Genomic DNA, 14,596 nt, shown 5'->3' on the forward strand with positions numbered 1-14,596 from the left:
CAAACTCTGAGCGCTGGGTGCATTGCTAATGATGGGAAACAATTAAGGACTCACAAAAGGGAGCGTCCTTCTATATTGCTCAGTGCCGTATTTACATAGTATTTTGAGGTTAAATGACTGGAGCCTGGATTTCTGGTCAGGGCAAGAGGACTAAAGTAGACAGGGCTGCTGAAGAGATCTCTCTTTTGTTTGGTGTTTTTAAAGAAGGATGTGTTAGACTACCAACCACTCCAGAGAAATTGGGAATTAAACCCTTGAAGTTGAAGGAATTTCAATTTGAGCATTCCCGTGCACATTATACCTCCTAATTTCACCCGTTCTACGCCCAGAAATAAGAGAATGACAAACGTGTAAACAGGACAAGTGGCATACCAGTGGACGACTGGACCCCCCCAGTGTCCGTCCTACTGGATAAGCCCTGGTGTGTGAATGGGTAGAGGCTGGGAGAGTGTGAGAAGGCTCAAGAGTGGTCAAAGAGGCTGCTGAATAGACTCCCAGATTGAGACATACTGCCTGTTTAACACAGAAGACTATAGGTGAGAGAGAGAGAGAGAGAGAGAGAGAGAGAGAGAGAGAGAGAGAGAGAGAGAGAGAGAGAGAGAGAGAGAGAGAGAGAGAGAGAGAGAGAGAGAGAGAGAGAGAGAGAGAGAGAGAGAGAGAGAGAAGGTTAAGTTTTAAGCCCTTTACAGACATGGAATACATACCACTGCTGGCTTTATATATCTGTATGGCTGATGGCTCTTTGTCATTCAGACATAGGTGTCTGTAAATACATGGCTGAAAAGTTATGGATTATTAAACTGCATCAAATTTCTTTGTGCTTAGGAGATCCAAATCAGTGATTTAAACTGTATGTGTGTTGAAACTTGTGCTGCTGCAACCTTTACGTTAATTTTAGTTTCCATGTTTTTCCCACTTTGCGCTGGTTTATGTGCTCGTACAGGGGGAGGGGGCTGCTGTGCTGTGACTCTCTGCTGGAGCTGCTTCCACTAGTGGCTGGTCTTAGATGCAGTTAACTGGAGTTGTACAATGTAGGCCAACATTAATAAAATAATAATAGTTTTAACCTACTATACTTCTCTAACTGACTAGTGAGGGTAGCAATATTTAAACAACTAATCAACTAATCATGCACATCCCTAATGTTTACAGGAAAGGGACTTGGGCGTTTAAACATGAAACTAACATGAAAAATTAAAAACCAACCCTGCATTTGTGCAAGGTTGGTTGTGACCATACAGTTTTGGTTTTGAAACAGGCAGCAAGAACAACTTAATTTACTTATTAACAGCAGTTATTTGGGACAGGGAAGTGAGGGGAGAGGCTTAAATGCATCTAAAGAACCCATTGCTTATTGCTATAGCAACATGGGCTGATTAAAGTGCTACACCCCACGTTGCAGATGTAATTTGATTTGGAATCTGGAAAATGTGTTTCATGCATAAACCATCAGACAGAAAACACAAGTAGTAGAAGCATGTATTCAGTCTTCTCTTTGATTTTTATTTACAAAATGAACATTGTTTCGTAAGGCACAACTAATATAACAAAAGCCTACTGTCAGTTCATCTCCTTTACCAAATATCTGTGTGGTAATTGCATCGAAGACACATTACTTCATTGCAGACCAAAACTTCCATTCCTGTGGACTTAATGACTGTTTTGGATGATGTGGTTGGAGAGTAGACACTTTGACAAAAGCGATTAAAGAGGGTGTTCCTCTGAACACTTGCCTGTGGCTGGGTCGCATTCATTCTGCTGACTCCTTTTATGTTGACAGTTGATTGCTAAACAGTCTGTAAGTGAAACCAGAGGATTGTTTTTGGTCAAAACACAGCTTGTGTGCTGCCTCATTCCAGTGGTATCAATTCCCACAGAGCCTGGTGTCATTTTGACAGAATATAGACATTTTTGAAAACTGACAGAGGGATACGCGCACTCATCCTCAATTACTACACACACCCAGAGTACCATTAAACCCACTTATCACCCCTTCCCAACCCCTAAAATCCATATCAAAATTCCCAACCCAGCAGGTGCCAGCCAGAGCTTTGGGATGGCGGCGCCTTGGGATAACACCATGCATAGATGCCAGGCAGAGACCTCCAGGCCTCCAAACCCCCTTGCCAACATGGCGCGTCCTGCACAGCCATGGTCATTATATCAGCCTAACTAGATTAAGCTAATCATGTTATGTAGTGGTAAGGCGTAGCTGGGAGATGGAATGAAGGGTCGGCTGTCCTGCTGTTGCCATGTGCCTCTGAAATACAAACACTGAACTGTCACATAGTACTTGAAAACCATTGGAGGTCATATCAGTCTGTTCCTAAACCTCTGAATGAGCTCATTAATTTGTGGAAAATCGCCAATTCTGTATCTTCTTGTATAATTATACAGTGTGATTTATTCAGAGCACCAACCTACTGCAGATTCTGCAGGTTTCTGTTAACTAAAATTACTGCTATTTTTGTTACACACCTCTTTCTTGCTAAAAGTCCATTTATTGAAGCAGACTTTTCCTCTCCATCAGGTTGACACGGAGAGGAAAAGTTTATTTTTAGATTTTTATCACAACCCTTGGATGGATTGCCATGTAATTTATAAACTCATCCATGGTGGTGAATCATAGTGACTTTGGTCATCATTTAAATGTGTATCTTAATTGTTTCCGTACTTCGGTTTAAGACCAGATACCTGCAAGACTAATGACATTTGTGTTGGTATGTTAGCACAGGAACACACTAAACATTACAGTTAGTTGTTAGCATGCTGATGTTACTGTGTAGCTCTAAGCACTGCTGTGCCAGCCTCAAAGAACTACATGCATTGCTGTAGACCTTCACTCTTGTTTGTCTTCATTGCATAGAGGTTTAAAATGCTATGTGGAAAGATTAAACTCTTGCACATTACATTGAGTTGATACAAAAATGTATCCAGGTTCAACTGTTTTGTGTTGGCAGTCCTATATATTCATGTAGTGCTCAAAGCCCTAAAAACACTCTCAGCTGTGTCTTTTGTTAGACACTACCTGCCAGGCAAATACCAGGACCAATGTCCGAGCCCAAGCTAACATCTCAGAGTTGGTAGACTTTATAAAGCTCCTCCAGAGAAGATATTTTACAACAGATTTCACAGTACACTGCATGACCTTGTTATAGATATACAGTATAATGAGATGTAGAATGAAACAAAATGTGATGTGTAATGAGATTTATTCATCTAAAAGGACTGCCTGGAAATAAGGCATCATGGGAAAGAAACGCGGGGCTTTCCTTTCCTTCTGCTAAGTTCTGCTAATAACAGGACAGTGAGCGGATTGAGGAGAGTCAAACAGATATTCAGTCTGGTTTATCATTCAAGTGTTAGGTCTGGACTGTGATTGCACACCCTAAGCCGCTTTTCCAACACGTTGCCTTTTAGGATTGAATCGCAGAAAAAAAGGGGGTCATTAGTGGTTATTAGGTTACCGTGGTTGGTAGTCATGGAATTCTTTCAGAAAGGGAACTGCTATATATTCTCTGCCATGCTTTGCGATGGTCTCCCCATATGAAAATAGATGTGAGGAGTCCCCCAATATGCCAACCACATGGCCACTTCTACCCCTGTCCAGCATGCACACACACACTTAATGGGAGCCTCATGTCTGGATGCCGAGCTAAACGGGCACTTCCTGCCTTGAGAACACGTGCACTTTTTCTCTTCAATCTCTGTATATACCATATGTACATTAAGGGCATTTAGGTAAATCAAAAACAGAAATTTTAGAAATGTTTACCTCTTGGAAAGCTCTCTTATACTGCCCCCGTCTCTTCTGGCTGTTTGACTGTACTGTATATTCTCAGACTGTCACAGTCAAACCAAAAACGAAGATGACCAGTAAAGATTCTAACCTATTCGTTGTCCCACCAATTCTGACTCTGTTAATGGGTTAATTGTAGGTTAAATGCCATTTCACCGGATCTGATACAGTTGTCATTTTACAACATAATACATATAACCCGACCCCGGATAAGCGGATGAAGATGATTGAGTGAGTATAATATAAAAATGTGGTAAGGTTGTCTAGCTTACAGGGCGAGCCATTGAACCACGGTTGCCATAGGGCTGAACCTCAAAGTAAAAATGGGGACCAGCTGAGCAAATACACCACAGAAATGATGTCACATTTCCCTGTGGACGGTCATTAGGGGGCAAATGGAAACACGATGCAGGTTTCTCGTAAAGACACCGCAGGAAACAATCAAACTCCCAAAGCTTGACGTTTCCCTTCATTCTCCAGCATAGCCGAACGCCAAGTTTACAAAGCAGGACAGGAAAAGGACTGTAGGGTGAGATGGTATACAGTAGAGGAAAAACAGCAGGCTGCGGACAGACCCAGACGGATGTTTAACTGGGTGGGGAGCACTGACAGAGGTTTTTCTCTGAAGAGTTGCATAACACACCTGCGAGGAGGGAAATGGGATGACAGGACAGTTGGGAGGGAGGGAGGGAGGAAGAGGGTGAAAGAGAGAAGGAAAACAACAGAGTATGATGTGTTTTTAATTTTTATTTCTATCGTCATGGACCTTTTGACCATTCTATGTGGTGTTTTAAGCACAGACCGCTGAGAGTAGAGATGATCTGCCTGTAATATTTGGGACAAGGGGACACTTCTGAGATGAATGTGAGCATGGATGTACGTAATGTGTTGTGTGTTATGTGTCAGGTGTTGATTCTGTATATTGCAAATGAACGAAGATTGTTTTGCGAATCACCTGCACCTGGAAAACACAAACAAACAAAAATGCAAACAATTGCTCGCACCATCTGGACTCGCTGAAGTCCCATCAGGTCACAGCATTTTAAAACTAACATTCCACCCTTTTGTCTTTTGTTGTTGTTTCTCTAACCGCAGCCAGAGGAGTTGGAGGCTCTTCATTCCCATACTTTCCGGGTGAAGACATTCAAGAAGGCCAAGCACTGCAGCGTCTGTAAACAGACCATCATCCAAGACGGACTCATCTGCCGAGGTCAGTCACCTGTCCTGTAACTCTGAAATCTCTGACTTAATGTAGCAGCTTTTATTTTTTGCGATGGTCCCAGACAGTCCTCGAACATTCAGTTTTTGCTGAACTGTAGCGCTGATGTACAGGTGTACTCCAGGGCACAGTGACATCACTGTTGGGTGTGGTTGCACATGTTCAGCCTGGTGTTAAGTTACAGTTGTTCACAGCCAGTCAGCCTAAAATAATTTCATCACTCTGAAGGTCAGAGGAGGCTTTTAGTGGCCAATTATGTTGTAGCCGTGTAGGCCGTGTAGGTGTGTCGGATCAAAGAATCTTGACAGAAGAAACCAAAGAATCCTACAACAACTAACCGGACACCCCTGGCGTCTGTATTTAACGACCTGGGGATGAGAACGGGCTGTGAAGTTTGTAGGAGGAGGATTATACACTTATGAAAACATACCTATGAATATTATATTCAATTTCTGCCAATAAATGCTTCTAAATGTTGCACACTGGACCTTTTTAATAAGGTAAAGGACAAGAGACTGACAGGATGTTGTGGGTTCTTCTTGGCATGGTTATGAAAAAGGCGATTCAACCTCACAAAATATTGTCACTTTTTTTACGTTCTAACGATGCTGTTATTATACTGTGTGATTCTTGTGTTGCCTCTGTGAGCTGGTAAGTAATATGTGACTGTAGGACACCCCGACAGGAACCTTACCACAATCAGTTGGCCATTGTTTTTTAGTCAGAAGCCTGTTGGATGTAAGATCTTATCACATTCTTCCTATTCTATTAAGGAGCTATTTCCAGGGCCCAATGCTCATATAAGGTCACAACTCCCATCGCTGGGAAAGTCGACTCGGTTCAATTTTCAAAATGTAACCTGTTATGCATCATCAGTTGTTTGGTTATTTAAATTTCCCCAACCTAGAGCTAAGGCCCACTGAGGGAACCTGCAATAACTGTTCTAACCTGCTGGGACAATGAAAGCAATATCTGTTACAGCATCCATCAGTGGTCTAAATCAGGGGTCATCTGAGGTCAGCTGGGGTCAACTTCTTGTCAGGGTTTGGTCAGTTAAGTGACAGAGGAGGGCAAAAGAAGCCTCAAAGGCTAAGGGTTAACTCTTCTCAATTTCCTTAATGGTATTTACTGCAGAGGCAATGTGGTCCACTGGTGATGGGTGACTTGCACGGTTTCATTGATGCAATCATAGAGATGGAAACTTTCTACTTGAATTGGACATTTTAGAGCTTTAAATAATGGTACTGTATGAATGTGTCATGGCTGGTTCCTGAACAAATATTACTTTCAGATATTTTTAAGCTAACTTAACTTGATTAGCGTGCCAGTATCAAGCAAATATTTTGTGCTTCTATTGTTTTTTTGTTTTTTTTCTGTCTATGCAGGTGCCAGTTGGGTGAGAAATAAAGTATAATGTGAAACAACAAACAATTGCAGGAAAGAAAACTGAGATTCAATAATAGACTTTAATGTGGTCACCATTTTCCCAACAGTCTCCATGCAGTAAACCTTTCCTTTCTGGTGCTCCAAATGGGTTAAAACAAAAATCAAAGAATATATAACCCCCGGACTACTCACCACATCACGTTGTAGTGGAAATGTCTGTTTTCAGACAGATAACGTCAAATGAAACCATGCGGAAATAGCTGGATGTTTGGTTTGGCACACTAGGGGGGAATATTCAGCTTGCAGCTTCCCAAACCTGACACAGGACGGGTAGATGTTTGAAGGGCACAGCTTAGGAAAACAAGAGCGTTCTCTACACATTGGTATCTCTACCCATCTCTACCCATGCTCATGCTAGGACAGTGGTCAGTCAAGTAATTTAACACTCTTATTACGATACTGTAAAATATGGTTCCATCTGCTCGTGCTACATATGCAGCAAATATATGTACATTTATTTTACCCTAATTTATTCAGGGTTAGTCCTTTGCACGAATATGTTTGCAATGTTTACATGCAATACACAGAACAAAGATGCCTGCATCACCAGTCCATCACCAAGTACAAAGTGTGTGGTTTGAATCGCTGATTGTCCGAGAAAAGCTGATTGTGTAAACGGACTGTCGCCTTAGTTATGCTGCTAAAAGAACGCCTTGTAAAATCTGTGCAGTCCACTACCTGCGGTTCCTCTGTGATCTAACCGAGACCAGATGTTGTCTTTGTACAGTGGGATGTGTGTGCCTGTACTTTTGACATTGGTATCTTTGTTTCACATGCTCAGTGCGCTACAGACAGTGTTTTGCAGAAGCATATTTGTATCTGGTGAGACCTCTGAAGCGACTTTATCATTATGTAGAGTGCACCTGTCTGTAAGCCTCTTAGTAAAAGGAACACGTTAAATAGTGCGAACCAAACTGTGGTGTGAGCAGTGTTTATACCCACAGCCCTCACTGAAAGCAGTCTTTTAAGTTTGTTAGATTTTGGAATGAAAATGTTGTTTATATTTTGGTAATGTTTCCACGAATTGCGCAGGCTGTTGCCATCACTGTGTTCTGGATAAATAATGTTCAGTTGTGTGTGCAGACAGTCACTTAAATGTTCTCATAAAATGGCACCAGACAGCACCTGGGTCCTGAACCGATTTATAGGGGAAATAAACCATCATGACAAGGCTGCATTTCAATCTAATATGATTTAATTTACCTCAGTTTGATTCTGTCTTCCTGGTCATATCTGGGTTTGGTCAAAATTAGATGTGTGTGTGTGTGTGTGTGTGTGTGTGGTTGAGACAGATGTATGAGGGCACCACAAAGTGAACAGTGTACTTCTATAGCAGACATCACTCTTTATTTTGTTGTTCTCCATCTGTCTCCCTGTCCTATGATTCATTAAATTCCCATTTTTGTCAAAACTAGGAGCAACTGGCAAAATGGAGTCGCAGAATTAAAGGCTGTAGTCACTGTAGTTGAGTACAGTACTTTTATTTTAGTACTTTAGTATTTTACACATTAGGATTGGTTCACTGGTTGTACAGCACAGCCTTTGGAAACAGGTGTATAATGTCTCCTGTGGCTCTCGAGGAGCTTTGTCTAGTCTTAGTCAGAGTCTGGAGAGACAAATTTATTACACAAAGCCTGTAATTCAGACAGGGGAGGAGGTTAGAGAGTGGATGTTTACCAGGAATAATAAAATATGCTATCAAGTTCCCTTGAAGGAATACCACTCTCCCTTTCTCTATGTTAAACATGGAGCTACAGCCAGCAGCCGGTTAGCTTAGCAAAAAAAGTGGAAACTTTGAGTTTCTGCATACTGGACCAGGCTTGAATAACAGATTGCAATGTCACACATAATGCTTGTTGGCCCCGTTCTTCTTCCAGGAGATGAATAAAGTGGAAATGTGTCAAACTCTGCACATACATGATTCTACATAGTGAAGCTCAAACATCCAACTGTAGGAACATAAGAAAAACATAGTTTTGAGTGAAAAGGGACTTTAACTAACAGTGAGCGTCATCAAACTCTCTGCCAGAAAGTGAATAAGCCTATTTCCAAAGATGTTAAAGTATTCGTTTAGGTATCTGACTGCTGCAGCGCTTATAGGGAAATAAGGTTTTACATCCAAAACACACCATAAGCTTAAAGATGAAGCCCTACAAACATTCAACACTGTAATAGTGATATATGCTGCAAGACTCTGCATTGAACTGTTGTTCCTAATGCAGCCATACAGGAACCAGCCGCTCCCTCGCTCATACACTACCGCCCCTCTGCTGCTCTTGTTTACTAACACTGTGCAGTCACATGGCCTCGTAATGACACAAGCTCCTGGACTTCCTCTCTCTTCAGCGGTTGCCAGGATACAAGGTGTTAGTTGCTTTGACAATAGCATGTTGACGCAGGTCAGGACCGCAGTTTTCCAGTAAAAAAAAAAAGAAAAAAGAAAGGCCCTCCGTTGAAGGGTATTTTTGGAGAACTGGCCCTGAGGGCAGGAACTGGCTTTTATATTCATTCATTGTGGTGCAGTTCAGGTTAAATAGAGGGTTTGTGTGCAGGGGCAGGTCACTGGAGCGCTGTTGTGCTCCTTTTTAACAAGGAAAGCACTGAGAGTTTGATCACAGATAATTCCGTACTTGATATAGTTTATGAGGACAGCTTGTTTTTTGTTTATAATCGAGTTTGTTCCCCCCAAAACTGACGGAAAAGGCTCAAATTTGGAATCAGTTTTCTTCCACTTCTCACAGCTGCTGCATTTTTGTAAAGGCATCATACAAAGCCATTCTAGCTGTGAGAAAACATCAAACCAATCTACAGAAATCGCTTGGAAACTGCTTTCATACGAAGGGTGTAGCTCCTAGGCTCTGTCCTTGTTCTGTAGGCGACCACACAGCCGTCCCCTCCAGATTCATTGTAAACACAGCTCTTCAAAGACTATCTGGAGACACACCACAGTGGCAGGTGTGTGTGTGTGTGTGTGTGTGTGTGTGTGTGTGTGTGTGTGTGTGTGTGTGTGTGTGTGTGTGTGTGAGTGAAAGAGAGTGAAGGTTATCATAGCTCTGTTCTTGACTGCTGAGCTCATACAGCTGGTATGCAGAAAATCCCAACAAGGGTTAAAACCCAATCACACATGCAGAATTGGCTGCTTATAACGCTTCAGTATCATGCATTGATGTTAGAGACACGTTCTTAAGTTGTGAAAATATTGTGTTACTCTGGCAGACCCACTTAATCTCCATTACTCTTTGGTCTCCCGTGGTGCCACTCCTTGCTTTGGGAGAAGTCATTAGTTTAATAAGCGGAGCAGATGGATGAAGATGAGCATTGGTTTTCTGTGGATGATGGATAGCAACTGTCTCTCAGTCTAATATTGTTATCCTAATCTACTAAACTGACCAGACAATGACTTTCGATGAGCCCTGACAGGGGACAGAGGCTCAATGTGCTCTGTCAGAGTGAATGGATGAGATATTTGTTCTGATTTTGAGAATGCATGGATGTAAAGTTTGAACTGCACACATCTGTGTCACACATGGTTGCAAAACAAAAAGGCCCTTTCATTGATTTCCCTTTCAAATTAAATCAGTGTGACTGAATTGTGATTTAGTGTGAAAGTTACTGTAAGTGTCAACAACAGTCCCCCAATAACAGAGCAGTTAATGCAGTTAGGGAGCCACCTGTTGGATGAGTTCAAACATTACAGTTGAACTATAGTTGAACCTTTAATACTTCTGGCTGTTGAATTGAATTGGATCTATTGTTCAGCTCAACATGTGTGCGTCCAATGCAGATTTTTTGCATCTGTCCGTCTTGTCAAATATTGCAGCTGTGTCTTTATTTGTTGACTTTGGTTTATATGTATTTATTGGTTGAGATAATAAACTAATCACACACTGTGAAACATCAACCCTGCATATTGTTTGGTAAATGAGACGTGACATTAAGATCTAGGTTAAATCAAGAAAGAGGATATTTATGTAAATCTTTCTCTTAAGCTCAAAAGTCACAAAATAACACACGTGTTTGTAATGATTTAATATCAGCATCATTTATAATAATATCAATATTTAGATGAATTAAAAATGAACTCTCTACCCTGATTGTTTTCTAATTTATTTTAAATAATACACATATTCATTTCATTGCTTTTCCATGTTGTGTGTGCATGTAGTATTTATAAATCATTTATAAAATGAAGTTTTTAAAAAATAAAGTAATTTCTTCAGGTTTAAAAAGCAGCTGATAGGGTCGATTTAGTAACTGTTCTGGAGCTTTTGATCATATCAGGACAAGTATTAGACCGCCTGTTATTAGTCATACAATTACTTATTACTAGCTGTGACAACTGGGAAAAGTCAATCTGCTGATGAAGATCATGTGATATCATTGAAAGCTCCAGAGATTGTTTTCTTTCTCAAAGTCACATCTTTCATATGAGAAAAGGCATTGTATCTAATATTGCACCTGATTTGGTCAAATTTCTCTGTAATGCTGTTTATACTGACCAGATCTATCTGGAGGGATATTTCAAAGATGTTATAGATTTTTAAGAAATCCCTTTTTAGTGTTGCTGTGCTACATAATTGTGTTTTAAGCTCATAGATTGTGAAACATTATCCACATTATACAGTTCAGCCAATAACAAAAGGACATATGCAGTCCCCTAGAATTACCGGTTGGTCCATGACAGGCCCTTACCAGAATGGAATGAATGGGTATACTCGGCTGGCAGCCAGCTGGAGGCAGCAGTTCTGTAACATTTAGGAAAAAGATGCGTAATGGATGCACAGAACTGAATCTCATACTGTATAATTCAATCTGCAGCTCATCAAAACCCAATGCCATCTCCTGTCTCCCACTGCAGCTTCTCTTACAGCCACCAGGAGGCGGCAGAGTCCTTTGTATCTATTGGAATACCTTTATCCATCTGTGCAACTACATGTGCCAGTGTAGATTTTCAGCACAAATCTCAGACCTGAACTTGTGCACACATTGTGTTTGCCACATTTGTCAGGCTTTTTCTTATATTTACATGTTAATTTGCTGTGTTTTTGGTAGCTGCAGCTTGAATCAAGGGAAACAGCTGTTCCTACCAAACAAACTCAGACTAATACTCACAGATACAAAAAGCAGACAAAAAAAGTAAACAAACAGAAGTAATGTTTTGTCAGGTCAAAGCAAACACATGACACAGAGTACACAAAATGATTCCATGGGAACTCTCACTCAGGATTTATTCTGATGTTCTGCAATGTTTTCGGGAATCTCCCATGTTAGGAAAGCCTGAGCAGCTGGATAAAGGTGGGGCTTTACCCACAGAAACCCAACACTGGCAGGGCTTTTAGGTGCGGAATATGTGTGGGCTGAATGATGACACCTCTGTATGAGTCAAGTGATGGATAGTGTTGACTGAGTGTCAATAATTACTAACATTAATACAACACAGAAACTGCAGCAAGCGCACACAACCGAGTCTTAGAGAGTGTGTGTAGGCACATGAAACATAAGCTTTCAGCTGCTTGGAAGAGACGTTTAGTCATGCAAGGTCATGATTCAGCTGTTGGTCATTGTGGGGTGTCTGGAGGGCGGGAGGGAGGCTGAGTACAGGGACCTGGTCGATCGCTTTATGAGGTGGTGTGGGGAGAACCACCTGCAGCTGAATGTGGCGAAGACAAAGGAGATGGTGGTGGACTTCAGGAGGAACAAGCCCCTGCCCTCTCCTGTCAGCATTGATGGGACGGATGTGGACATAGTAACAAACTACAAGTACCTGGGTGTCACACTGGACAGTAAACTGGACTGGTCCACAAATACAGAGGCCGTTTATAAGAAGGGCCTGAGCCGGCTTTACTTCCTGAGGAGGTGCAGGTCCTTTAATGTCTGCAACAGGATGCTACAGATGTTTTATCAGTCTGTTGTGGCGAGCACCATCTTCTTTGCTGCGGTGTCCTGGGGTGAGGGCATCAAGGCAAAGGATGTCAACAGACTGAATAAACTCATCAAGAAGGCAGAGTCTGTTGTTGGCTTGAAGCTTGCCACCCTGGATGAGGTGGTGGAGGAGAGGATGCTGGCAAAACTGCTGGCAATCATGGACAATCCCTCCCACCCCCTCCACACAACACTGGACAAGCTAAAGAGCAGCTTCAGCAACAGACTTATACAACCCCGCTGCAAGAAGAAACGATACAGGAGATTGTTCCTTCCAAGTGCAATAAGACTTTTTAATAATAGACTCTTAACTCAGCTGCTGTGACGCATGAATGCATGATTGAATTATTTACATTTTTCTTTCTTAAAAGGGCCAGTGTGTAACATTTAGGAGGAAATATTGGCACAAAATCAGATACTTTTCAATTTTCATCCACCAACGTCTGCAGGTTTTCAGCAGTTTTTATGCCAGTTATAACTCAGTTAAATCTGAACACATAGAAGCCATCACATCCTGCTGTAATCAAAACAACTTACTTTTTCCAGTGATAGTGTGTTGTGTATTCTACAAGCAGATGAGCAAGATCAGCGTAGAAATGATATAAAAACATTCTCTGCACGGTTTGCCTAATAATCATCACATTGAAAGTTTGTTTCAGTATCAACTACACCGGCTGATCATTTGCTGCTGTTTCTAATGCAGCATGACGTTCCATGGTACAGATTCCCCTAAAAACAAACAGAGCTCAAAGCTAACTCACTGTCTACATGGCAACATTATACTGTACTTCCTGTTTACATCACTCAAAGCTTGATGGGAACCCTAGTGCAAAAATATGTTTTGAAATATATTCATCCCTTAAAATAAGTTAAACAACATAGCTGACCAAATCCATGAAATGGAAAATCCATAAATGTACTATACCTGTTCATACCTAGAACGGGTTTAGTACCACTTACATGCAAAATGATTTTTGAGTTGCCCAGTTAGTCCTGAAAATAATATTTAAGTTTGTTTATTTATCTAATAAAATTTTAATATGTGGAAAAAAAGAGAAAGTGGCCAACTTGAAAGCTTTGAAAAGTTAAAGTTGTCAATTTGGGTTTCAGGTTGAACCTGTAAATGGATTTTAATTATTATATTGTTAAATGCAAAGATGAGGTACAAAGTAAACCCATGTCTGCCTATCCGTATTTGGCAAGAAGCATCAAACTAATGTTATCTAAGAATAAGGAGTTTGGAAAAGTTTTGATCTTATCATGAGCACCATCTGGAAGTAAAAATGTGTCCCTTAAGAGTCCTTAGTTTGTGTCTGTACACAGGAGTTACGCACTGTGTGTGTCAGTACACTGTATGTACACGTGTTGGTGCTCACGTGTTTGTGATTGTGCATGAGAAGGAGAGAAAAGCAGAGGGATGAATAGAGTGAGAGTGAAGGGGGAGGAAGAGGAAATTCTCCAGCCCTGCCCTCTGATTGTGTTCAGTGTTGTAAGGGGGTCCAGCCCAGCCCTATGGGAGTATAGGCTCATTCCAAGGGACCAGGGGAAGGAAATCACCCAGCCTCAGTCACACACCCCCACCTCTTTCATTTTCCCCCTCCTCTCTCCCCTCCCTGATGTTATAGCATACCACAGACCCAGAGTCAGATAGCAACTGGTGTTCCACACTCCTCATCATCTCCTCATTTTGACCAACTCCCATCCCCTCTGTCCTCTCATTTGCTTCATGATTGATGTGAGCAGTTGTTGCACCCTCACTCTATTATTCATCCTTTCCACTTAGATGTCTTTTCTCCAACATCTTCCTTTCCATTCTGTTTGGCATCTCCTTTTCTCTCCTCATCTTCCATCCCTCCTCTTCCCTGCTCTGCCTTCCTCCCCCTTTCTTCCTTCCCTCCAACAGGAACATTTCTGCTCTGTTTATTCTCCAAAGCTCCGACTTCCTAACAAGGTAAAGCCTAACCCAAGTTCTCTGGGCTCGGTGCTTTCACACCCAATATGGAAGTCCTGCTTCTTCCCATGTGGCCCAGGAGTGTTGTTTACTGGGGACTCACGTGCTGGGAACGGCACTTGACACTGTCCTGATGGACACGCACATGGCTTTTATGCTTATCCAGCAAACAGCCAAGTATGTTTGAATTTCACATCTATGAGAGCATTCCATGTATTTTATGTCACATTTTAGCATGTCATAAATACTTTGTGCAGGC

General features: G+C 41.6%; 1 protein-coding gene across 13 annotated transcripts in view; it reads left to right on the forward strand.

Moving 5' to 3' along the window:
• The window catches only part of tns1b (tensin 1b), a 163,107-nt gene that overhangs the window by 44,202 nt on the left and 104,309 nt on the right, over positions 1 to 14,596 (forward strand). For all 13 annotated transcript variants that reach the window (XM_051403700.1, XM_051403696.1, XM_051403708.1 and 10 more), the window contains exon 2: positions 4,895 to 5,009. In XM_051403700.1, coding sequence (XP_051259660.1) covers positions 4,895 to 5,009 — 115 coding nt within the window. The remainder of the gene's footprint in view (positions 1 to 4,894; positions 5,010 to 14,596) is intronic.

This window comes from Dicentrarchus labrax, unplaced genomic scaffold, assembly GCF_905237075.1.
Source record: "Dicentrarchus labrax unplaced genomic scaffold, dlabrax2021, whole genome shotgun sequence".
NCBI lineage: Eukaryota > Metazoa > Chordata > Actinopteri > Moronidae > Dicentrarchus > Dicentrarchus labrax.